Here is a 24715-nt window from a genome sequence, read left to right on the forward strand (position 1 = left end):
CATACAATAGCCCTTCTTGGCTGATCAAAGAGAGGTTACACATCAAATTCACGCTACAAATTGGTGCTGAATACTTCCAAGTGGACCAGATCATCAGGCAATGTTTAAGTTAACAGTAGGGTGGGGAGTAGTGATAGTGATAGTGATAGTGATAAAATTTTCAGATATGGTAGAAGTTCGTCACAGGTCAGAAAATTTTCTAATAAAAGTTTGATACTATGAATATGAAAGTGTTGGATTTAGGCATTTTGGGGGAACGATATACTGTTACGAGTGTCAATGATTTGGCAACATCTTTTATCCATTTTAGGTAGCCGGCTTCAGATTTTCGTTCGGTGATCTTAAATCAGTTCCTAGTTTGCTGAAATCCTTTTTAGGTAGACGTCTTCAGATTTTCATTTAGTGATCTTAAATCAGTTCGTAGTTACCTGAAATTGGTGTTGAAATGTTGAGGTAAGATAAGGAAATTGAAAATGCTTCAAGATTTAGATAGGATGTAAATTTCTGAGTTGTTGTTGTAGCAGCTTACCTATGGCCTTTTTCTTTTATCTTCTCTCTCTCTCTCTCTCTTTTTTTTTTTTTTTCCAAGAATGCTCTTGCTTTTTGTTTTTTGTTTTTTTCCCTTCGTATTCTTGCTGGCTTATGCTTGTATTGTTTTGTGGGTCTTTTGGTTTTTTAGTTTTTAAAGAAATCTAACAGCTGGTATAAGAGCCTCTTTAGTTCTATTATGGTGGAAATTGACTATAGGAAACAAAATGCTGCATGGTTGTGTTTGCTTTCATTTATTAGTGTTAAGGTCATAGTTCAAAAGCTTGGCCGAGTCAGCTTGACTTGATGAGATCTTGAGCCGAGTCACTATGAAACGCGCTTGCGACCTTGACTTCATTGAGACTTGGCTAGACTCATTGAGTCAACTCATTGATGTTGAGCTGTAAGGGTATTTTGAGTCCATTTGTTTAAGTTAGTAGGGTATTTCTATTATTTATTTATGATAAGACAATTTCTAATAAAATAAGGGAGAGATGTAAGAGAGTATTTACCCTTTTTTTCAAATTTCTCATCATTTTCTTCTTCTTATTTTTTCATTCATTCTTTCAGAGTTTTGAAAGATAAACTCGGCACAACTTGAGCTGAGTCAGTCAGTATAGGTGATTGCTTTCAATAAAGGTGGGAGTGCAGAGATTAGAACCTCAAACCCTGTCAAAGGGATTCAATTAATTCTAACAACAGTCCAAGCATTTCCTCTCTATGAACTAGTATTTCAATATTTAGATTTACCAGTTATAAAAAATCACTATTATTACTTAATTATTATTATTATTTATTAATTTAATAATTAAATATCAGTCGTTACTTGTTAGACATGATTTGAGTTGAGTTTTCGGGTTTTTGAATTATTGTTAGGGAAGATCTCCATTTGCCATTTTCTGATTAAAATACTAATGGTCCAAGCCCAATCCGAGACAATTTCTGTATGATCCTTTAAATGGTCACAAGTTGAACGGCTTGATTGAGTTAATATATGCTAAATGTACAATTTCAAAGTGCCAGAGTATCAACCCCCATGCTCTGCCCGACTATTGAATGACTCCATTGTTTGTGTAGATCCCTCTGATTGGAGTTCGCCTATCAACATGAATTTTGGGCCATGGGGCAACTATGGTGGGGCCCACCAGAAGAATGTTCTGGATCTCGTACTCGTGTTTTACATGTGGTTTGGAATACTAGCCATCGGTTCTTTGTGCTTTGTAAGATGGGTCATCACTATCAAGTCGAGAATGACAACCATCATTTATTTAACGGTTGACCTGAATAGGATATGTCATCACGACCTAGTCTCTCCAGCCTACCCAATCTGTCATGATCTAAGGGTGATGAGATGCCGTGGCCCACCTTGGGATATAGTGGAATTCAGATCCATTGACCCAACACAATAAAATGAGAAATGTGATGATCACCACTGACATCATTTTAGGGCATGAGCCGAAAAAGGAGGCAGATCGAACGCTTAAGTGGACCACACCACAGGAAGCTGTGGTGACAAATGACACCTACCGTTGAAACCTTCCTAGTGCCCACCGTGATGTTTATTTGCCATAAGGTCAGGCAGACCTGGATGAAGTGAAAACATAAATATCAGCTTCATCCATAACTCTTTTTTTTTTTACACGCGCACACACCCTACACGCTCACGCTAGTGGAATTTCACAACCCATGGATACTCGAACCCTTGACCGGGTGTTGAAACTCCTGAGAGTCTACTACCCAAGTAAGAGTAAGGATCCAGCTTCATCCATAACTTGTGTGTTGTCCCCGTGAGATTTTCAACGGCAGGTGGAACCCCACTGTTTCCTGTGGTGTGGTCCACTTGAGCCTTAGATCTGCCTCCTTTTTGGGTTGATGCGCTGAAATGATCCGTCAAAAATGGATGGATAAAATACATACATCAAGGTGGGCCCCACAGAGCCCCTGCTAGGACAGTCCGTCTCTAGCTAGGTACTGGTGGGGGTCGTACCCAATCCGCGCCCTTCCATTCACATTTCACATGTTGCATTGAAATGTGCGTGAGAGATCTGGGCTGTTCATTAGGTGGACTCAACATGATTGTTCTGTTGCCAGAATATGATGTATGAAAGAAAGGAATGGTTCAAATGAACCATCCATTGCTGCGGAGCCCACGTGATGGACGGCCTGGAACTCTCACACATTTGCAAGATTAACACGCGGTAGGATGCAAGAACCTACTTCATGGTTGGATTTGGTTGGTCCAAGCTAAAGGACCGATCAGTGGTAAACGTCACCCATCGATATTTTTCAATGGAGGCTACCATCGCCGTCAGATCGATATCAAAGGTGATGAAATGTGGGCCCCACTGACATCTATACACATGATCGTCCCTTTGTTTTGTTAATTTTTGGCGGTGGGGGACAGGAAATGATAGGACGCTGCTCTTATGCAAAAATGTGGTTTGTTGATGGATAGGGCTCCTTACATGTGGGGCCCATGTTCCGATGATCCAAACCATTGATTTGGTGGCCTCTCCCCCAGAAGGGTATTAGCCCAGAATTCTTCTGAATTGGAAGACCCCAACCATTGGTTATTGTGGCCTACGAATTATGATTAAGAGAATAACGTTGATGATCAACATTTAGCGGAATAAAAACAGCCAAATATTAGGAAGCGTTGAGCCGTTCAAATCTGGGAGGTTTTTGGATAATCCTATCCAGGTGGGATTCGTCAGATCAACGGTTTGGATCACCAAACCATGTCCCCACGCATATGGGGGGAGTCGGTAAAAAATAGGTATGCATCAGCAAGACATGTAATTAAATGTGGGATACAATGATAGTTCGTCATTAGTTCTTAAGTCGTGGTGACATCATGCATGCACGTAAAAGCATAGGGCCTACCTTTGAGGGAGTATAGCCGAAAATCACATTGGTGAAAATGATCCTATCCATCTAGTTGGCGACTATCAAATGGATGAACGAAAAAAGGGTCAGCAGTCCAAATTCAATGAGCGAAATCAGATGGTTAAGATCGTTCGATGGGGTCTGCTTTGGATTGTGTTCGATTTACAATGAGGCCTACGATTTAAACGGTCCAGATTACTGGAATCACGCCACGTGTACGGTGGAATGGAGAGTGAGACACCACAACTTAAAATTAGTATGAACTCTCACAGTAGAATATTCCTTCCTCATGTCAATGTAGCTTACACGAGTACTCCAAAACCTACCACAACGAATACGTTTACTTCGATTGGCCACTTGTACACGTTGCACGTGTACAATTTCATTCAACGGGTGTAGCCCAAATTGTAGTCCGCGGGACCTCAAAAAATTTATAGGGTCCACCAGCTGTATCCACAGCCCTTAACTACTTGGGTGCACCTTAGATGGACCACGATGCAAGTATCCCAGCAGTTGCACGATCTGATACGTCCAATACAGCCTAAAAAGATCCACGGTCCTCATCGTACGAGTGGAACTCTATTGAACTGTTAGGATTGTCCAATTGCTATTTATCTCTCATGGGCCATCGATGATGCAAAATGGGCCCTCGATGTGAATTATATAAGATGGGGAAGTGGGCCCATATGTAAAGTGGATGTCCCAGTGTTCATGATTTTAGGTGTCCCACGAGCTATGCATTTTTTTCCTACATGTTGTGTGGTCTTTAAGTCGTTAGGTCGCCTAATATCATTTCCTAATGTGGTGGCTCAAAAATACTAACGAATTGCCACATCCAATAAAATTCAGAACTGAGAATATTGTGGTGGATAAGGGATAACTTGTACATATATGTACGTCAGATTTTGAAACGTGGCCCACCTTTCCATGATCAGACCTTTCTTCAGGTGAGGCCCACAGCGGGTAAGTCGGATAACTAGGGAGCCGTCGGATTGGTGGACCTTGCACTGCTCGATGCAGAGCTGTTGCCAACGTTCTTTTAACCGTATATACGTTAACCCATCCAAAGGTTAAAGGTTGCCATCTGATTAATGAGATTTTTCTTCTGTGGCCAATCCAAGGTGAATTCCACCCAATGAACGGTCCAGATCATAAGAAGTACTACCAACCATTCATATCACATGCCCAATAAATCAAGCCCCATAAAGAATAGCTCTTAGCTTGTTGACAGTTGACCTACTCAATCTACACTGTGGGGCCCACATGACACACGGATCAGATGCCTTTTGCACATGCCAATTTGAACCTCTATCTACTCTCCAGAGGATATATATATATATATATAGTTTAGACAGACGGTTGGTATTAGTGACCTAGAAGCATCTAATCTTGGATTAGAGGGCCGTTAAATTCAGTTGCACCAAACATTCTGTGTGTGAAATTACATCAGATGATTCATTTTCGTTATAAACAATGTACGGCTTAAAAATGGCCAAGTTCTTTTTATCCGTCCGTTTATGAATCATAAATTATCGCTCACCTAATCAGTGGGTGGACTTAATTCTCTGGACACTATATCTAAACAGTTGGACTAAGATGATGGACAGCTTAGATCTCGCTAGCATATGGCAAATCTCGCACTATAAAACTAAGGAGAAATGATTCGGTGCTCTCGGAGGACTATAAGATATGATGCTCCTAGTTGTATCAAGACCGTTGGTCAGTCCAATTGATGTAAATCTAGATTGTTTATGAGGTCCAGATCAACATTATCCGGCTACAACTGGAAAATCACCCCGATCAGTAAATTCTAACCATCCGATCAATATCCTATATAAGATGGATGGCTGTACAAGTCCTATAAAAACTAAGGTTCCCATCATGCATTGCTTATGGTTCTAAAGAATTACTTTTATTAGGAATACTTACCACCCCATGGCTTAGAAAAACGGATGGTTATAAAACAGGATACCAATTTGTGGATGGATCTAACCGTCTGTTTGGCATTATTTTTGAATGGTAGTCCATGAAATGCGTGCTTACCTAATGGACGGTACGGATCGATCGATAGGGATGCCCATGTGTTCAGATACATGGATGAGGACCGGTTCAGATGCATCTGGTGTTTGATGGGGTGTCACTTTCTTTCATGCATACAGGCAGGAAATGCACCGAAAGGCTCGTTCGGATTCTAACAACCCCATTTAAAACTAATAGTTAGGAGATTTGCTAAACCCACACGCGTGTACAAGCAGCCTTCTACACACCATCACATGTGCGAGTATGGAATACAAGCATGATATCCAATCCATCCATCAGGTGGGTCCACACCTCACATTTTCGTAACAAAAAAAAGATGGTCAGTCCATTTATCGGGTACAAACAATTGGCCTAGTTTTTATGAGCCGTCCAATTGCTTCTAATAATCTCATCCATCTAATGAGTGGGCCAGAGAAGTTCCTAGCTAAGTATATCTAGACAACGGAATCCACCTGATGGACGGCTTGGATCTCATGTCATCTGCCACGTTGGCAAATATGGAAGAGTGAACATGGGCTGCCTGATACACCTCAATAACCCATTGTTCTGAACCAATTTCAAATTGAGGCAGTGCTCATCTCAATACGTTAACCACAATCACGCTTTAGACCTTACGTCAGACCATATATAAAATCACAGCCGTTCGATACCTCACACGCACCCTCTCTATAGGCACCTTTACTTGCATCATACGTGCCAGCGGATCACATGTGTGGCACATCCGAACCGTCCATAAGGTTAGCTCCAACAGCAAAGATAGCGATATGCGAGAATGAGGCCGGTCCATCACTAATAACGTTGGCCACCCATGTATAAAAGGATCGCCCGGTATACAGAAACATGCAAGCGGTTCATATGCGGGCCTTCCGGGTTGTATTTTCATCTTCCCGTCGAGGGCCACCTAATGAACCGGTCAGATGTTCCACACACTTGCGTATTTGGCACGTGTGCTGTGTGTAGAGGTGCGTGTAGGAGGGGTGCAAGTGGTGTTAGCGAAACTCTAAATAGCAAGCACAAGGAAATCACATGCATGAGATATGAAGACGTGTCGATACCCCATTGGTCCAACACATGAACAAGACAAGGATTGCTGCAGAGCTTGATGCGCAGGCACTTAGAAATGGTATACACGTGGCATGGATAAACTAAAGCGGAAACCACTGTCTCTAAGTAACAACCCAAAATTGAGATTGGGTTAACAACCAATCCTAACCTCTTATCCGTGGACACTTTTTTGTTGAAATTCGACCATCGGATATTTTAAATATTAACCGTCCACCAAATGTACACAAGTCCGTCCTCCCCCACCAACGTGGCAGTTCTGTGCAAGATCCAGGCCGTTCATCAGGTGGGCCTCAGGTTTTATGTGATGTGTACTGAAAATCAGACCCGTCTGTTCATCAGGATCGCTACACATACAAGTGGAACGTGTACGATTGACGATTCCCTTCAGCTGTATGTGGAACTGAGGCCCACCAAGTGAAATGCACAGATCTCTTACATACATCCAACGTTGGCGCTTGTGGGGGAGAGATCATACCCTCGCGAGTAGCCATTATTCATGTCCATTTAACCGTCCGTTTCCTTGATCCCCTCACGCCTAAGTACTGGCCACAGAACATAGCGCTGGAGCCCACATAATCAAATACACGTGGAGAGACAAATCATACTCTCACGAGTAGACGCGTGTGGCCCACCTGATGATCAGATCAACCTGAATTTTGTACGTGGAACATATCTTCTCTGTCCCACGTAGTGAACTGCAACAGATCTCATACACGTACCACGTTGGCACGTGTGAGAAAAGATAGAGTACAGCCATTGCATTTTTTAAAAAAGAAAACCATACACAAATGGGCAACGTTACCACAACTCGTGGCATCGTACAATCCTTCCCTCAAACATTCTTCTATTAAATCAGTACCATGAAAATAGTAAGCCCCACCACGAAAAACGCCCATATCAAAAATCAGGCTGTCCTGCTCACTAGTGGTCCACATCTTTATATCGAGTTAACCTTCGGTAGTCCATTGATTCCAACGGTGTTCCCCAATTAATCACACAAACATTCTGATTTTTGTCCCAATTGATTTTCATGATCAGATCTACTATTTCAATGGTCTTATTTTCTAAAAAGTGACACGTTGTCAAGAAAGATAACCAAGCACGGCAAGTTATGATACCTTGTCTATATGTTATTAATTAATTCTCTGTAACAAAACAAAATCCTACTACTCTCTCTCTCTATATGTATATATATATATATAACTGGTTCTTTTGTAAGCTTGTACCTTGAACAAGCTTACAAAAGAAGCATTTACAGAGAAGAGATGGAGAGATTAAGATGGTCATTTTATTTGACGGTGATGATGATCTTGGTCAGTGGAGAGGCCCAGCTAGTTCAAAATTTCTATGCATTTAGCTGCCCCGCCGTTGAAGCAATCGTACGGCAGACGGTCCTAACCAAACTCAGCCAAACGTTCGTAACCGTCCCCGCAACTCTCCGCCTCTTCTTCCACGATTGCTTTGTTGAGGTATATCTCTCGCCATCTATATAGATATGATGGGAACGAATCCAGCATACATTTTAAAATGCGATTTTTTTGAAATGTATTCTGAGATTCCTTCCCACCATGAGCACACAATCTACTCTCTCTCTGTCTCAAAGGGGAAGCTGATGCTGATACTCTTGCAAAAAAAAAATTTGCATACGTGGCATTCAAGTAATTCAATCTCTGTTGGGCCCACCCCACTGTGAGTGTATTTGGTTTATCCACACCGTTCATCCGTTTGTCCAGCTCATTTTAGATGTTAAGCATGAAATTGAAGGTTGTTCAAAACTCCAGTAGATCACACTCTTAAAATTGAAGCATATCCCATGCTCAAGTAGACCACACTACATGAAACAGTGGGAATTACGATTTCGACCGTTGAAACATTCTTAGGGCCCACAGTGATGTTTTTTTTCTCATCCAACCTATTCGTAAGATCACACAAAGATGGATTTAGGGAAAACATGAATATCAGCTAGATCCAAAACTTTTGTGGCCCTTATGATTTTTTCAATGGTGGACGTTCAATTCACACTGTTTCTTGTGGTGTGGTCCATTTGATATTTGTAATATTTAAATTTTGGGTTCTAGATATAAAATTGTCTGATAAAATGGATGGACGGAGTGGATAAAATACATAAATTATGGTAGACCCCACATAGTTTACTCAGTACGCAAGACGCGTCCATGGAGCATCTTACTCTGGCAGAGCATCAAATAGCTGCTTTGACTTTTATTTTTTTAACTTTCTTTTTCTTTCGTAAAATGTGAACGCTTGATTATAATTACGAGTCGTGTGTCTGTGGTTGGAAGGTCTGCTAACTCGACACACGTGCCCATGCACATGCATGCGCACGTGCCAATGCAGAACACCAGTGCTTGATTGTATCTTTCCATCGACTTTCTGGCCTAAAAATCAGGGCCTTTCAAACTTCTGGTGGGCCAAAGTATAGAAGATCAATGGATGGCTATAAAAGATTACTTTTAACTGTCATTTTATTCTGTACGTTGTGGTCCCGCAGAGGAGTGAAACAGCCTGATTTTTTACGCAGATGATCTAAGCATTATTTCCGATCAGATCTAGAGCTCAGATTTCACACACGTGATTGATATGGCAATGCCTCTTCTTGTGGATGGGCAGTGGTCTATCAGGTGGACGCGGATTGGGTACCGCCGCCACCACCGGGACCCAGCTAGATACGGACGGTCCTGGGAGATTTATGGGCCCCACCGTGATGTAAGTGTTTTATCCACACCGTCCATCCACTTTGACGGATCATTTTTAAAGCATGAAATTGTATTGGAGGCAGATTCAAGGCTCAAGATGACCACACCACACGAAGCAGTGGTGACAATGACGCCGACCGTTGAAACCTTCCTAGGGCCCCCCGTAATGTTTATTTGCCATCCAACTTGTTCATAAGGTCACATGGATATGAATGAAGGGAAAACATAAATATTAGCTTGATCCAAAACTTCAATTCAACTCGCCAGAAGTTTTCAACCGTTACCGTTCAATCCCACTTCTTCATGTGATGTGGTCCACTTATTCCTTATATCTACCTCCTTTCTAAGTTCTTACCCTAAAATAATCTGTAAAAAATGAATGGACGGTGTGGATAAAATATAGACATCAAGGTGGGCCCAACAGAACCCCTGTCAGGACAGACCGTCTCTAGCTATGTCCTGGTGCGGGCAGCAACCAAACCAATCCGCGTCCGTCCTGGTGAGGGTAGCACCCAACCGCGTCCGAATCAGGTACAGGTATGAACTATCAAAACCACTCTATTGATAGATGGACCCCACCACCTACTTAGAGGTGTTGATTACCAAACGAGGGTGGGGTCCATATCTCAAGATTAAAAACACAATAGAAAAAATTTCAACTTGTCTACATTCGATGGGCTGAAAGTCCATGGACTGTACTTAAATCGGTGTAAAAGGTAGGGCCCAATGCATGTATGGTCAATATCTCTGGACGAATATGATCCGTTGCACAGTTCCAGACTGTCCACAGCACCCTATTTAGCGGGGAAGCGGATTGGGTGGTGACCCCAACACCACCGATATCCTTGGTGACCGGACTCTGTGGGGCCCGCTCGTGATTTATGTGTTTTATCTCGTTGTCTCTACGTTTTTCCAGCTCAAAATTGAAGCTTTCCAGAGCTCAAGTGGACCACACCACAGAAAAATGTGGAATTGTACGCTACCATTGAAAACTTGGAAACGGATTGGCTACTCACCCTGCCACTAGTCAGTGCTCTGTGGGCCCCAACATGATATATGTGTATCATCCATGCCGTCCATCCATTTTTTTTCCAGATAATTTTATGGTATGAACACAAAACTGAGGTAGATAAAAATCTCAAATGGGTCACACGTGTTAATTGAACTCTCACCATTAAAAACTGCCGGGGGGAAGTTTTGAATCAAGCTTTTACCTTCATCGATATCCGTATGACCTAATTTACAGGTTGGATGTCAAATCAACATTACAGTGGACCCCAGGAGGTTTTTAATAGGAGACATTCAATCACTACTGTTTTCCTATGGTGTGGTCCACCTGAGAATTTGATCTTCCTCATTTATAAGATAAACTATTAAAATGATTTGTAAAAATGGATGGACAGTGTGGATAGAACATATATAATGGTGGGGCCCACAGAGCACCCACCACTAGCCAAACTGCGTCCTGAATTCTTGGGGCGAGGAAGTTTTAGATCAAGCTGATATTTGTGCTTTCCTTCATCTAGCTCGTGGCCCTATGAACAGGTTGGATGGCAAGTAGACGTGACAGTGGGCCCTATGAAGTTTTCAACGGTGGCCATCATTATCCCACTGTTTCTTGTGGTGTGATCCCCTTGAGCTTTGTTTACTTCTTTTGGGCTGATGCCTAAAATAAGCTGGCAGAACGGATGGATGGTGTGGATAAAACACATACATCACGGTGGGTCCCACAAAGTCCTTACACCACGTAGCTTCGTGGTGTTGGGTACACCACACAATCCGCATTTGGGGCCCAAATTCAGGCCCGAGCAATTGACAGCCATCAATAGCCTAAATTATACGAATTGCATCCAGTGGGCTCATGGACTATGGTACCAAAATCCACCTCTGGACCCAGTGGGCCACACCATCGCGACGGTTCATATTCCATGAGCCGTTCTAATTTATAGCCTTTACATTAACTCAAACACCTCCACTATTCTTGATTTGTAGGGCTGTGATGGATCGATCTTGATCTCATCGCCGAATGGAGATGCCGAAAAGGACGCACCGGATAATCAGTCCCTCGCTGGAGATGGGTTCGACACCGTCATCAAGGCCAAACAAGCCGTTGAAGCTCAGTGCCCGGGCATGGTCTCTTGCGCCGACATTTTGGCTATTGCGGCCAGAGATGTCGTGCTTCTGGTACTATAACCATCTATTCATAAACACCCATAACGAAGTTTTGCTATGGGTGAATCTTTTAATCATCAACAGCATGGTTTGGAGACTCGTCCGACTCGGAAGAGTCGACTCGGGCGAGTCATGACTCGACACAAGAGGTCCAAACAAGTGGGGCTGGATGGTGATGACATTCATCCATAGTGAAGTTTGGCTGTGGTTGTTTCGTATCGGATCTTATCCCCTGTGATCCTACTATAGTGAGAAGAATTATCACATAGTGCCGAACTGTGAGGCCCACCAAGATATGTGCTCCAGATCCACCCTTTCATGTAGTGTGATCCTAGATGTGAGATCATGAGGCCAAAAATCAGCCTGATTGGAAGCTCAGGTGGGCCACACCACATGGAACGGTTGGGAGAGGATACCCAACCAATAAAATCTTGTGGGGACCACTGTGTTATGTATATGCCATCCAATCCATTCATCAGATGTGGTCCACCAGGATGAAGGGACATCAAAAATAGGTTCGTCCCAAAACTCAGGCCGGCCACACCAAGCGAATTTAGAGATTTTAAGCATGATTTTAACTCTTCCATTAGACGTGGCCCACCTATATCCATTCAGCCTTATTTTAGAGATCCCAGGTTAACTTGGGGCGATGCACCTGATTGACAGATCGGATATCATGCACACATCAGGATGGACCCAAAGTAGCGGTTGGATCAGCACTATGGGATGGACCCTACATTTTAATAGGGCTACATACAAATCAGCCAGCAAAAAGAGAATTGGGCCACCCCTTTCCATGATCCAGACCGTTCATCTAACGGGAACCGTCATCATACATATAGTGCCACATAAATTTCCCCAGTAAGAAAATCTGAGCCATGTGATCCGCTATTTCTGGACTATTGGCTGAACTATCCATTCACTAGAGAATTGGACGGTTAATATTGATAACTGATAAGAGGGCTCCAGATGAACGATATGGATCACGGGAAAGTGGGGCCCACCATATGATATATACAGTTGAAATTTATGGTTTTTTGAAAAAATCAAATATTCAAAAATTCGCCCAAATGCTTTCTGAAAATTTTAAATTGAAAGTGAGGTGTGTGTTTTTGTACTACATCGAAGAAGATGAAAAAGAAGAAAATTGTGGTGTATGTATTGACGTGTGTTTTACTTGGAACTTTTAGAAATTGAGGTACTTGCATTGCGTGTTAAAGTGCCCAGTGTAGTGGCGTTAGGTACAATGGGTCTGAAATGAGCCAAAGTTTTATAGGCGACTAAAAACAGTTAAATTATTAATACGAAACAGTTAGTTATTTTTTAAAATAACTAGCAACTTTAAAAAACACTTCGGTTTAAAAATGGATGAGTCATAATGATCCAACAATCACATCTTTCGATCCAACAACTAAAAATGGCTTAAATTAATGATTAATGATAAAAAAACATTTTGAACTATTGATAGACCACTCTAAGGACAGCGTATATTTTACATGATTACGGAATGAAATAATTAAACCTTATTTTATTTTTATCTTTTGGAATATCCAACACATTTTTCTAACATATACTTCTACATGATCAATCAGTCTGGAGGCCCAGGATGGATCGTGGAGCTTGGCCGCCGTGATGGCCTCATCTCACAGGCGGGCCTCGTCGCTGGCAACCTCCCTCAGCCGACGTTCGATCTCAACCTTCTCAACTGGATCTTCCGCAAGAATAACCTCACACAGACGGACATGATCGCTCTCTCTGGGGCCCACACCATCGGCTTTTCCCACTGCGACCGCTTCGCCAAACGCCTTTACTCCTCCCCACCAGATCCCTCCCTCAATCCAACATACGCCCAGCAGCTGATGACCGCCTGCCCTCGCAATGTGGACCCCACCGTCGCGGTCAACCTAGACCCCACCACTCCGAACATATTCGATAACGTCTACTACCAGAATTTGGTGGCTGGGAAGGGGCTGTTAACGTCGGATGAGGTGCTGTTTACAGACCCCGCCTCGAAACCGACGGTGAATGACTTTGCGACGAACTCAGGGAACTTCGGGACGGCGTTTACGGCTGCGATGATAAAGCTTGGACGGACGGCCGTTAAGACGGGAAATCAAGGAGAGATTAGGAGAGATTGCTCTGCCTTTAATTCATAAGATAAAAGAAATGATTGTTTGATTGGAACAGAAGGGCTATGATCACCAACAACCGCTTGTAGATTAGCTTAAGCTACAACCCGTTGCATGGGCCGGTGTGTCTAGCATGTACACCCAACTAAGATCACCCAATTTGGGGCTTGACAAAGATGGGCCACCCAAATAAGATCATCAAAATATCTAGTTCATGTTGTATTTGTTTTAAAATTTATATTAAAATTAAAAGGAAAGTGGAATTTTTAATATTTTGATTTCCCTCCAAATTTAATATTATTATTGATTTTGAATTGTGGTTTTAATTATTATTTGGTGTCGTTTGCCACCATGGATTCGAAGTGATTTGAGGAGATGTGGTTTCAAATCCCCCACTTGTTTGGCAGCATAAAGTAAACGAGGGTTTCAAATCTAGGGTGAGAGCTTGGATTACACCTAAAATCATTTCAATAGTTCCAGGTGTAACATGTGTGTCGCAATGCTATCATTCTATAAGGCACATGGTCCACTAATGATGTCCGGCACCGTCCAAACATTGTCAAGCACCGTCGAAACATTGTCCATGTAAATCAAAGAATAAAAATCATTGGTTAGTCACTTAGACATGATCTTATGCTTGTGGCCCATCCGAGACTTGGAATTTCATCATTTTTGGCAAAGCATATATTTCAACGGGCTTATCACAACCATTGTGTCAAAAATTACATATCTCACTAATAAGAGTTATTAAAATTGATTTAGTAATTAAATTCAAACCCCTAAAAATATAACATGCATAGCTACTTTTTTATTAAAGTTGATCCATGGCACCAAACACAATGGGAGGATTTCAAATCCCGTGGGTTCCAAATCCACGCTCCCAAACAGGCCCTTAGAATTTAAATTGTAGCCTTTTGCATTAGAGGTTGTCTAACACCCCATTGCAACCTGGCTGTGGTGCGAACGTGGGTTGTCATCCGGGTCCTTTTGGAATCGGTTAGACTTCGAAAATAACGCTCCAGTTAGTAGAGTGTTGGGTAAGATTAGTCCCACATCAGATGGATGAGCGCTCTGACCCTGGGCTATATGTGGAGCTCCCACCTTCCCTATATAAGGGCTTTTGGAGGAAACCCCAATAACAAAACCGTGTAGGCACGCGTGCGTGCCCAAAACGGACAATATCGTACAGTGTCAGTGGGGTTGTTACAAGTTAAGCACCATTTAATGATTACGTGGGGGCTACACTATAACTTTAATTTATGTCAATGAACACACATGAGTGCATGGCAAGCTGAGTTCATGTGCGTGTCTGCGATGAAACGGGATGGGCAACTCTCTATAAGTCTTCTATCTTAAATTTTCTTAATTTTTAAATAGCTTATTTAATTCAACTAAATATTACAATAATCTTTGGATAAGCTACTTAATAATAAATTGAGTGAAATTAGACTCCGCCCACTTATTTGACTAGACCGGCTTTTGCACCTGGTGATTTTCATGGTGGGACCCACGTTTTGAATGGATTGGACACGCACGCTTGGGAGTTGATACATGTGCACGTGGATCGGTTGTAGTTTGAACCAACCTATCACGATCGGTTGTAGATGATCTTGTCTCCATATGAATAAGATGTGCAGATGAAGCAACTGTTCTTTTTGTTTCTCACTCTATTCCTTATCAACGGTTCAAGATAAATGTACGGGAATGATATGGTGCAATTCGCATCATAGGATACCTGGACCATTCGATGCTCGATCTCGACCGTCCATCTAGATAAGATCACGACTTTGATCAGATATACTTGATGTGGATGCAGACCCGGAAACGCAGGCAATCTATAGTAGCGATGATTGAAAACTCGATAAAAACAGAAACCTCACTCAATCGGACCTATGATAGGCAGCAAAAATTCAATAGGGTCATGACTCGGTCACGACTCAGTCAACTCGACCCGACAAACTTAGTCAAGACCCTAGAATATTAGCAAAATCCGACTAGGATTATCGACTCGGCCATGGATGCGGATTTCTAAAACTCGACTCAGTTCGATGTCCAACTCAGCCGAGTCAATTGGAAGACTCGCCGAGCCTGAGTCCATACTGGCTCGACTAGATATTTAATAATCAAGCAATTTTTTATTTTTTATTTTTCATAATATAATAAATATTTGAAGAGAAATGTGGGAGCATTGTAAGTTATAGTGCTCCTATTTGTACTGGTTCACGCGGGTTGTCCATTCCATCGATCTGAACGGTCCATTAAATGGAGAAAATATTTCGTAGGCTACCATACAAAAGTCTTACTGATCGGATTATCCAATCCGTCTTTAATTTGGCCTTTTTTTCTACAGCCGTCCATTTTCAAAGCCGTGTATGGGATGTTTACAATGCCCTAACAAAAGTAATTCTTTAGAATCATAAAGAATCCATAATGAGTCCTAATAAATAGATGGATCAATTTGTAGATTGGACCTATTTTTATTTAAATAATCTCAACCACCCATTATTAAGACCACTGATGAAATGGTCTGGAATTATTAGATCGGTGCAGTGTTTACATGAGATGGAGATTTTTATATGGGATGTCTTTTTTCTTTTATCAATTTTTTTTTTTTTTTTTACAACTAATGAATGGAAGAATGGTAAATCTTGTATTTTTAAGCCTACATTTAGATCACCGGATCATGAGCCCGACATGTACCGGATCTATGCCCTGATTAATTAATAGACAGGTAGGACCCGGTCCAAGGTGCTGTCTGGTTCGACCTTGTCCATGTTACCGCACATGGCACGTGCCGCATGTGTCATCATCCATCTTAAGTACGCAAGTTTACCACATTTTGCCTTTTGAAACGCAAACTGTACATTGGCAACATGTCTCCACCATGATGGGTTTCATCCACACCGTCTATCCATTTTTCCATATAATTTTATGGTATAAGCCCAAAAATGAAGGGGATCTAAGACTCAAGTGGACCACAGTGGGGATTGAACGCTGACTATTGACACAAAATTTGTTGGACGAAGCCGCTATTCCTGTTTTCCTTCCTGAGATTCGTAGCATCAAACATCAAATACTGCAGGTGCAACAGAATTCATATAAAATCAATAAATGGAAGAAAATGCTTGGAATTCTGTTGCTTGGAATTTACATCTCAAAACTGCATAAGCTAGTTGTTTAACTAGCACCGCAAGGTTTGCTAATTCCACACGTGTGCAGGAATACGTGCCGACATTGTACACATGCGTGAGATCTGAGCTTCCCATATGGTTGGAACAATGCTTTAGATCCTCTGAGGTGATTTCACACACGTCGACACAATGTACAAAGTGAACTGATGGTTGGTTAAAACAGTTTTTTTTTTTTTTTCTTCTTCTTTTTCAGGAGCCCATATCTTTTTATCGGTCGTGGCCCACCAGAATATTTAAATATTTGTCACCCACCTGACAGAAATCTCAGATCTCGCACGTGTTTCATATTGGCACATGTGCCTGGTGGGCCCCATCGTGGATGCCCCCAAGAAGTCAAAGACCGTGGGCTGTAACATTCCATCTGATCGCATCATGGAGAAGATGCTTGGAGCATGGCACATCCCATTATGGGATCCGCAAGATGAATGGCTTAGGTTCACCAGGGTGGGTAGGTGGGTCCCACCTGTTCTAGTTAGGTCGGGAGCGGATTAGGTGAGACCCCGGATCCACCGAGGTGGGTGGGACCCATGACTGTGGGGCCCACTGTCATGTATTTGACTACATCCACGCCGTCCATCGCTTCGAAAGCGCATTTTAAGGGCATGATCCAGAAAATGACGCAGATCCAAATTTCAGGTGCACCATAATACAGGAAATAGTGGTAATCGACCATGAGAAGTTTTGGATCAAGCTGATATTTGTATGGTCTCTTCATCCAGATCTTTGTGACCTTATCAACAGGCTGTATGGCAAATAAACATTCTGGTGGCCCCCCACGAAGTTTTGAATGGTGGGGATTCAATTACTACTGTTTCCTGAGGTGTGGTGGGCATAAGATTTGGATCTGCTTCATTTTTGGGATCATGCCCTAAAATGAGTTTTCAAAACGGTTGGACGGTGTGGATTTAAGGCACATACATCATTGTGAGCCCCATAGTCAGGGGTCCCACCCACCTCGGTGGACCCGGGGTATCACCTAATCCGCTCCCTGTTGGGTCGTCGTTTTCATTAAATAATATCTCTTCAATTGCTCACTGATGTTAGGCAAAAAAAAAAAAAAATGGAGCTTTGCTAAGCACATGCGTGTGAAATAAAGCTCATCTACACGCCACACGTGCTAGGAATGGCACATAGGTGTGGGATCTAATCCATCAATCAAGTTGATCAAACCATGAAAAATTTTTCTCAAAAAAAAATAAATAAATAAATAAATAATTCCAATCGGCATGTGGGACCCAATATTATAAAAGGTTGGATGGGTTAGAAAACTTCAGCCAAGGTTTTCATAGCCCTACATTTGTTTGAAAATTGTGGCCCACCTGACCAGTGAATTAACCTGAATCTTGGGCTAGGACATCAATATAGCGCTGATATTCTGATGGATGGATTGGATCTCGGAACCATCGTGCCATGCTGGCACGTGTGGTGTGTGCATGAGCTTTATTAAACCCATGTGGGCTTTAGCAAAGCTCAGGAAAAAAAAAAAAAACCAGCAGGGTAAAAAGGTCCAATTTCTACGAACACAGTAATAGCATGTGAACACATGACTAGAGTAATTGATCAACATCAAATTATAATCTGCACTATAGTTTTGGATCTGTAATCAGAACCAACAAAATAGAAGTCGACAAGCATTGAAAAGAAGATGTAATTGCCTCACAGTAGAGGAATAACAAAGAAGAAATTTCGGCTAGTAAACATTGTAAGATACATGAGAATGATTACCAGCTTGTGCATTGGCTGGATCGACTATTAGCTGCAACGGATAGAACACGGTCCTTCCAAAGGAAGACCGCTCTTGTTGAGAGGCGGATGCACTCGCCTTGCTGATTGTTAGGGAGGAAACATGTCCGCCATGATAACACACACCCGCACGCTTTCATGGCCTCCACAGCTGCCTCCCAAGAACCATGCAACTTTGCCTTACAAAATTGAGGTTAGAAGAAGGCCTGCTTGACGCAAATGTCCTGACGGCAGCTTGGATCCCAACATCAGAATCCATGTTGTCGGTAAAAGGAGAAGATAATGCAATGGCCATGAAAACCCAAAAGAGGAAACTGCTGGAACAGGCCGCTTTCTGACTTTTATGCCAAGAAGCTAATCATTCAATGCGAGGAAGGTGTTCGTCTTCCATTCGGGTCAGGGCCCCAGATAATAGGCTGTTATTGTTGTCGTTCGGCAGTCTCCACTGCCTTCTCTTCTTTGATTTCCACCACCTTCTCTTCCTTCAATTGCGTTATTACCTGAGGAAGTTCGGCATTTTCAACCACCTCTTCCATAATATCTACCTCTACTGGAAGAAGTTTGGTATTCTCCACCACCTTCTCTTCCTTAATCTCTGTCTTTACCTGAAGATGTGCAGTAATCTCTGACTCTACCTGAAGATGCGCGGTAATCTCTGACTCTACCTGAAGATGTTCAGCACTCTCCACCACCTTCGGTTCCTTAGGTTCTGTTACTACCTGATGAAGAAGTACGGTATTCTCCACCACCTTCGCTTCCTTAGGTTCTGTTACTACCTGATGAAGAAGTATGGTATTCTCCACCCGCTTCTCTTCTTTGGTTTCTGTTATTATCTGAAGTAATTCCAAAGGAGTAGCTGCGGGGTCAAGCTCACGGCACCCCTTTGGAGCATTTTCAGCTTCTTCGCCCGTAAGCAACCAAGATGGGACCTGATGCGAAAACCTGAACATCTCTTCCCTCGGTATCCTTGTAACCATTGAAGGGTCAGGGTGCTGGCAGAAAACCGTCTTGAAACCAGCAACCTTAACTAAGGGGGTGACGGACACGCCCTCTTCACTGTAATCTTCGAGCACCTCCACCATGTCGTACTTGTGTATCACTGCATCCGGCGTAGTCTCACTCCAATCTGGTGACCAGTGCCTATAAAGAGCCCAAATGTCGCCCTTCTTCGGCATGATCTTCACGACCCCCCGTGTGCCCTTCTCCCACCTAACCTTGTGGGAGAAGATGTTGACATTGTTGTTGAGTTCATAGCGGCCCACCCGGAACTCCCCGCAGGTCTTGGTGAAACCAGAAGCAACCCAGTTCAGTGGGCCCAGCTCACTGTTTGTTTTGGAGTTGAGCCAGCTAAAACGCATCTTGAAGGGTTTCAGAGAAACCACTTTGTGAATCAAGGCATAGAAACGGGGCATCCCATCGTCGTCGTCATATGCAGCCCACACCTGGCTGGCTTCAAAGGATGCTCCCGTCCGATCATTATCAAACTCATGGAAGTCCGGATTGGGAACAACTATCGATAATGGTTGGCGGGGTGCTGTATTTGAATCAGCAGCCTTCTTAGGTTCCTTGTTGTTCAAGGCTGCGTCTGATATTTTTGGATGACAAGCGTCAACATTTATTGTCGCTGTTGCCTTTTCTTTTTCTGCAACTTTGGCAGCAGCAGCCAAACTCCATTCATTCAACTTCTTGCGTATTTCCATCCTAGCTTTCTCCATTAACGAAGTTCGTGTCTCGAACAATGATTGATCCCGGATTAAGCCATCTGCATCTTCTTCTATGCCTCTTCTTCTCTTTGCAACCCTCTCTGCTCTTGAAACGGGACGCTCTCGATCAACTACAGTACCACTAGAAGCAGCATTAGAATGGGGCACTGCAACGGAGCCGCTTGCTTGCCTCCTAGAACCCTTCCTCCGGTGGGACTCCTCTTTTCTAGCTGCCGCCTGAGCCTCCTCACGCTCTCTTCTCACTTTCTCATATGTATGGTGAACCACATTAGCGGCTTGAGCTGCGGCAGAAGATGAGGCAGTCGCGCTCGCAACGCCGGCAGTTCTAGAGAATGGGCCCCACTGGAAGTTCGTGTGGTGCGTGTATCCCACATTCGGAACAGCAGATGTATTTCTACCCACGGCATGAGCATTCTTGTTTGCATTCTGTTGCCGCTGCTGGGGAAAAGAAAAGGTAACGGAGGCATTGGAACCATTCGACGGTGTCGCCGTCTCCACAGCCAAAAAGGGTTCGTGGCAATTGGGACACAGAAGATTGTGATTGAGATACACGCGAAGGTACTCATATTGCATCTTGCACCGGTTGCACGCAGTCCAAAAAGTATTGGGTTTCACCGGCCGTGATGGAGTGGGGGCTGCAGTGGGGGTCGTGCGGGCTGCATTCTTCGGAGGCCTCGCATTCGAAGCTGTACCAGTTTTGGCAAAATTGCCAAAACCATTAGCGTTAGGAGCGGACGAGTTTTTGTTTTGCTGCTGAGCTTTCTGTTGGTGTGCCTTCACGTTGTTCCTCTTCTGGTCGTATGTGGATCTCCTAGTCTTATCCGACAACACACTCCAAGCCTCAGAAAGAAGCTTGAAAGCCCCCTCGGCACCGATGGATTTGTTCTTATCTGGGTGGAGTGTGAGAGCGAGCTTTCGGTACTGTTTCTTCACTGTATCATCATCGGCATTGGCATTCACATTGAGAATAGCATACCAATCAACTTCCCCACTTATCTTGTTTTCCGATGCAAGGTAGACGTCGAAAGTTGCTATCATTTGCGAGAGACCCTCGAGTGTGGGGTACAGATTGTGGGCTTTGAGAGCGAACTTCTTGGCCGCCGCAATGTCCTTTGCTGTGAACTTCCGCTCAGCGATTTCCTTGGCCCTTGTGGCCTCATCCCGATTGCATTCCGACATTGTTCTTCTTTCTTCTTTGTCTCTGTCTCTCCTTTTTACTCAAGCCTTTGGGAAATTCACCCACCACATGAACAACAGTAACAACAACTCAACCACCGGTATCTGATTCTCCAGCTAAAGATTGCCCATGCTTCCAATCAATTAGCTCTGCCTTGAGCATCCAAACCCTAATTCAAAGGAGAAAAATCAAAAGATCAGAGACCCCACTTAAGAAAATTAGCAAGATTGTGTAAGACTAGGGAACACACCGTGGGCTGCATTTTTATTGGGAATCGGTGAACACATCTCCCACCATCCATAAACCGGGGATGGGAAACTTAACATGCATTTCAAAAAAAAAAAAAACTTTTGGAATTAACATGCATTTCTAAAAATTTTAAAAAATAAAAAACTTTCAGAATTTTGAATTTTGAATTTTGAAATGCTGCCAGACTCCTGCCAACCATCTTCAGATGGTAAGAGATAATGGCTGCACGAATTTTCGATGATAAGCCCACATGCATTGGAGTTGTGCTAGGTCGTAAAAATAAAAATCAAATGTAACAGGCCCAAATGAGGTCATCCACAAAAGACGACTTGGGGTCTGTTTGGGTAGGGAATTCTACAAAATCGAAGTTACGCCTGATTTTGGTGGGCCCCATTCCCTCCGCATCAGATTCGCTGCACTAAAACAGGACTTTCCTCCAAATAAATGCAGTCATGGAGGTTTTTGGACAAACTAAAAATGACACTAGTTGCAATTATGCAGAGGAAAGCATGCCTCTACTGCGGTGAATCTGATTTGGAGGGCATGGGCCTTGCCATTAATCCTGATTATGTGAGATCCCCTACCCAAACGGACCCTAAAAAACTTCAAATCAACAACATGAGAAATCAAATTCCGACAAAAAAACCAATGCCGACTTATTCAAACTCGACACCAATGGATGGGGAATGACTACATACCAAGATCCTCCAAATCCCTTGGGAGAGGCCTTGTCAAATATCGCATTTCCAACATTACATAGGTATGGTTATGGCATCCACCATGGATATGGTTCAGTTGTAACCAATTATTTTATATTAAAATTAATTAAAACCAAAACATTTATTTTTAAGATAAAAAACGGTTCTACTAACGTCCCCACGCTTATGGGGACATTATCAACATCCCCAAACTTTTTGAATGACATGTGGGATTCCCAATCATCAATTGAGGCGGTTCACTCAATAGTACCATTGGGAGCAAGCGATGGTGTGAGAAACACGTTGATCGGATAATCTAACCCTTTGAATGGGGTCCATTTATTACAATTGTCCGTTGTTTACAACCCGTATATCACATAGTTAAAATCATCAAATCAAACTACAACTTTGGAATCATAAGTAATACAAAGTGGGATCAACCAAATGGATGTTTCAAGATGATGATTGGACTTGTTTTGTTTCTCCACTCAATCTTGACTATCCATTTTCCATGCTATTGATCATATGTTTAGGAACATCTGATTGGTGTGATTTTCGCACAATGGCTTGCTCCTAGTTGTATGAATGAATGATCGGTTCAAATCAACAATAGGTCATCCAATGTCATTTGAAAGCTTCAGGGACATTAGCAAAACCCTAAAATAATATTCTATATATTTATGTATCCCCGTGTCGATGAATTTGGGGGTCAAGCAAATCTGATGCCTAGATCCCTACATGAATGTGGAACCCATGACTGTATACGATAAACATACAAACAGACCCACATTCGGATTTGTATGAAAAACCAAAACCGTAAGGTCCCATTTGGATGACAGCAGTAAATTTGTATAAATGATTTAAATGCATCTCCAAGCACAAAGTTAAGTGCCTATGTCAAGGGTTCCACTGTAGCTTTTCCACGGGAAATGAAAAATGGCCTAAAAAAAGCCTGGTTTTCATTCATCAGTTGTGCATGCCATAGTGGTACATGTGGGAGCAATCCGAGTGCTTCTCCAGGTGGTCATACCACTAGGTATCCCTGACCTGAAAATCATGTTACTCCACACTTCAGGTGGGTTGCATCTGTACAGTAGATCTGGATCACTGGTCAAATTTCAGGCAGAACTGTAAAAATCAGTGCCATATGCCTGACAGGTCCACTTGAAGAAATGAGATTTAAACTGTTTTAACCCATCATGCAAATGGGCCCTAATTTTTCCACTCCCTTCTTTGTCTAAAATACTAAAACCATCCACCCACCTCATCCACCGAGCCCTAATTCTCGAAAAACACATAACCTAAAAAATCACAATTGAAGAGCTCAGCACTCCAAACAATCCCAATTCAACAAAAATACACTCAAATTCTAATGCTGTGGCCATTGCTAATTCATCCAAACCTTCCAACTTGTGCTCACATGGTGACCGAGAAACAGACTGGCATTCGAAAACTTCATCACCCAGAGAGAAATCATACCACATGTGGCATACATGTATCTCACTCCGGACCATCCCAAATCAATTGCAGCACCATCATGCATCCAGCATGGCCCAAAAATAACATCGATCTGATGATACTAGCCATCCAATTGATGAACACCAATTGATCAAATGCCTAGGTTAAGAAGGCAAAATCAAGGGCCAGTTTATCAAATCACTGTAATTTAGGCCCATGTCAATCCAAGATGGGGCCTAATTATTTCAATGGCTGGATCAGCTTACATCTATGCCAAATCATATGATGGATTCTAAAAGGCCCAATTTTTTCAACAGTACTGTATAATCCCTCAAACCCAAAACCCTAAATTTTCCAGTGTTCTTCTTTAGAACCCTAAAAACCTAAATCAAACTACCAAAATATTCAAATATAAAAAGAACTCAGACAACAAAATCAATACAAAAACAAAACAAAAACCCGTTTCACAAATGGCTTCACAAATGGCTTCAAAAGCCCAACCAAACATCAACATCATCCATAGATCTACAGGAACAGACGGTTCGAGAAGATCCAACGGCTGTGATCTGAGGATTTCAATTTCAACAGTTTCCTAGTTTCGTACTCTGGTTGAAAACCTAGAACATCTGATCTATGTCCTCAGTCTATGACAGGTTGTGAAATTTCATTCAAAAGAGAGAGAGGCAAAAAAGGAAACGAGAGAGAAAATACCCAGTAAGAGAAAATCTCCGCCGTTGAAGGAATTTGAATCGGAAGGCCGCCATAAGAAGACCTCCATCGCCCGTTCTTCCTGTTTTTCCCACCCAAATCAAAAAATAATAAATAAAAATAAAAATAAAAACGAGACTGCCTTTTGTCAAGAAGACCCATCAGGCCTAAACCAAATTCCCTTCGGTGGGGCCCACTAATGGTATAGTACCCCGCGGGAGTACCAGGAACTG

At 42.7% G+C, this 24715-nt stretch overlaps 2 protein-coding genes across 5 annotated transcripts; one reads left to right on the forward strand and one right to left on the reverse strand.

Moving 5' to 3' along the window:
- Positions 1-7728: 7728 nt before the first annotated feature.
- Positions 7729-13756, forward strand: LOC131246744 (peroxidase 55-like). Its single transcript, XM_058247123.1, has 3 exons — positions 7729-7988; positions 11226-11417; positions 12998-13756. Exons 1-3 carry the CDS (start codon positions 7785-7787, stop codon positions 13559-13561), a joined length of 960 nt encoding a protein of 319 aa, XP_058103106.1. The 5' UTR covers positions 7729-7784; the 3' UTR covers positions 13562-13756.
- A 4517-nt stretch (positions 13757-18273) lies between these two features.
- LOC131246745 (uncharacterized) lies at positions 18274-24636 on the reverse strand. Of its 4 annotated transcripts, XM_058247128.1 has the most exons (4): positions 24486-24636; positions 19218-21538; positions 19104-19160; positions 18274-19073 (listed from the first exon to the last, which is right to left on the reverse strand). In XM_058247128.1, the coding sequence occupies exons 2-4, from the start codon at positions 21369-21371 to the stop codon at positions 18888-18890; spliced, it is 2397 nt and encodes a 798-aa protein (XP_058103111.1). In that variant the 5' UTR covers positions 21372-21538; positions 24486-24636; the 3' UTR covers positions 18274-18887. The 4 variants fall into 4 exon arrangements, with proteins under 4 accessions (XP_058103111.1, XP_058103110.1, XP_058103109.1 ...); XM_058247127.1 differs by having other exon boundaries at positions 18274-19160; XM_058247126.1 differs by having other exon boundaries at positions 19104-21538.
- Positions 24637-24715: the final 79 nt, after the last annotated feature.

The sequence above is a fragment of the Magnolia sinica genome, chromosome 5 (assembly GCF_029962835.1).
Source record: "Magnolia sinica isolate HGM2019 chromosome 5, MsV1, whole genome shotgun sequence".
Classification (NCBI taxonomy): domain Eukaryota; kingdom Viridiplantae; phylum Streptophyta; class Magnoliopsida; order Magnoliales; family Magnoliaceae; genus Magnolia; species Magnolia sinica.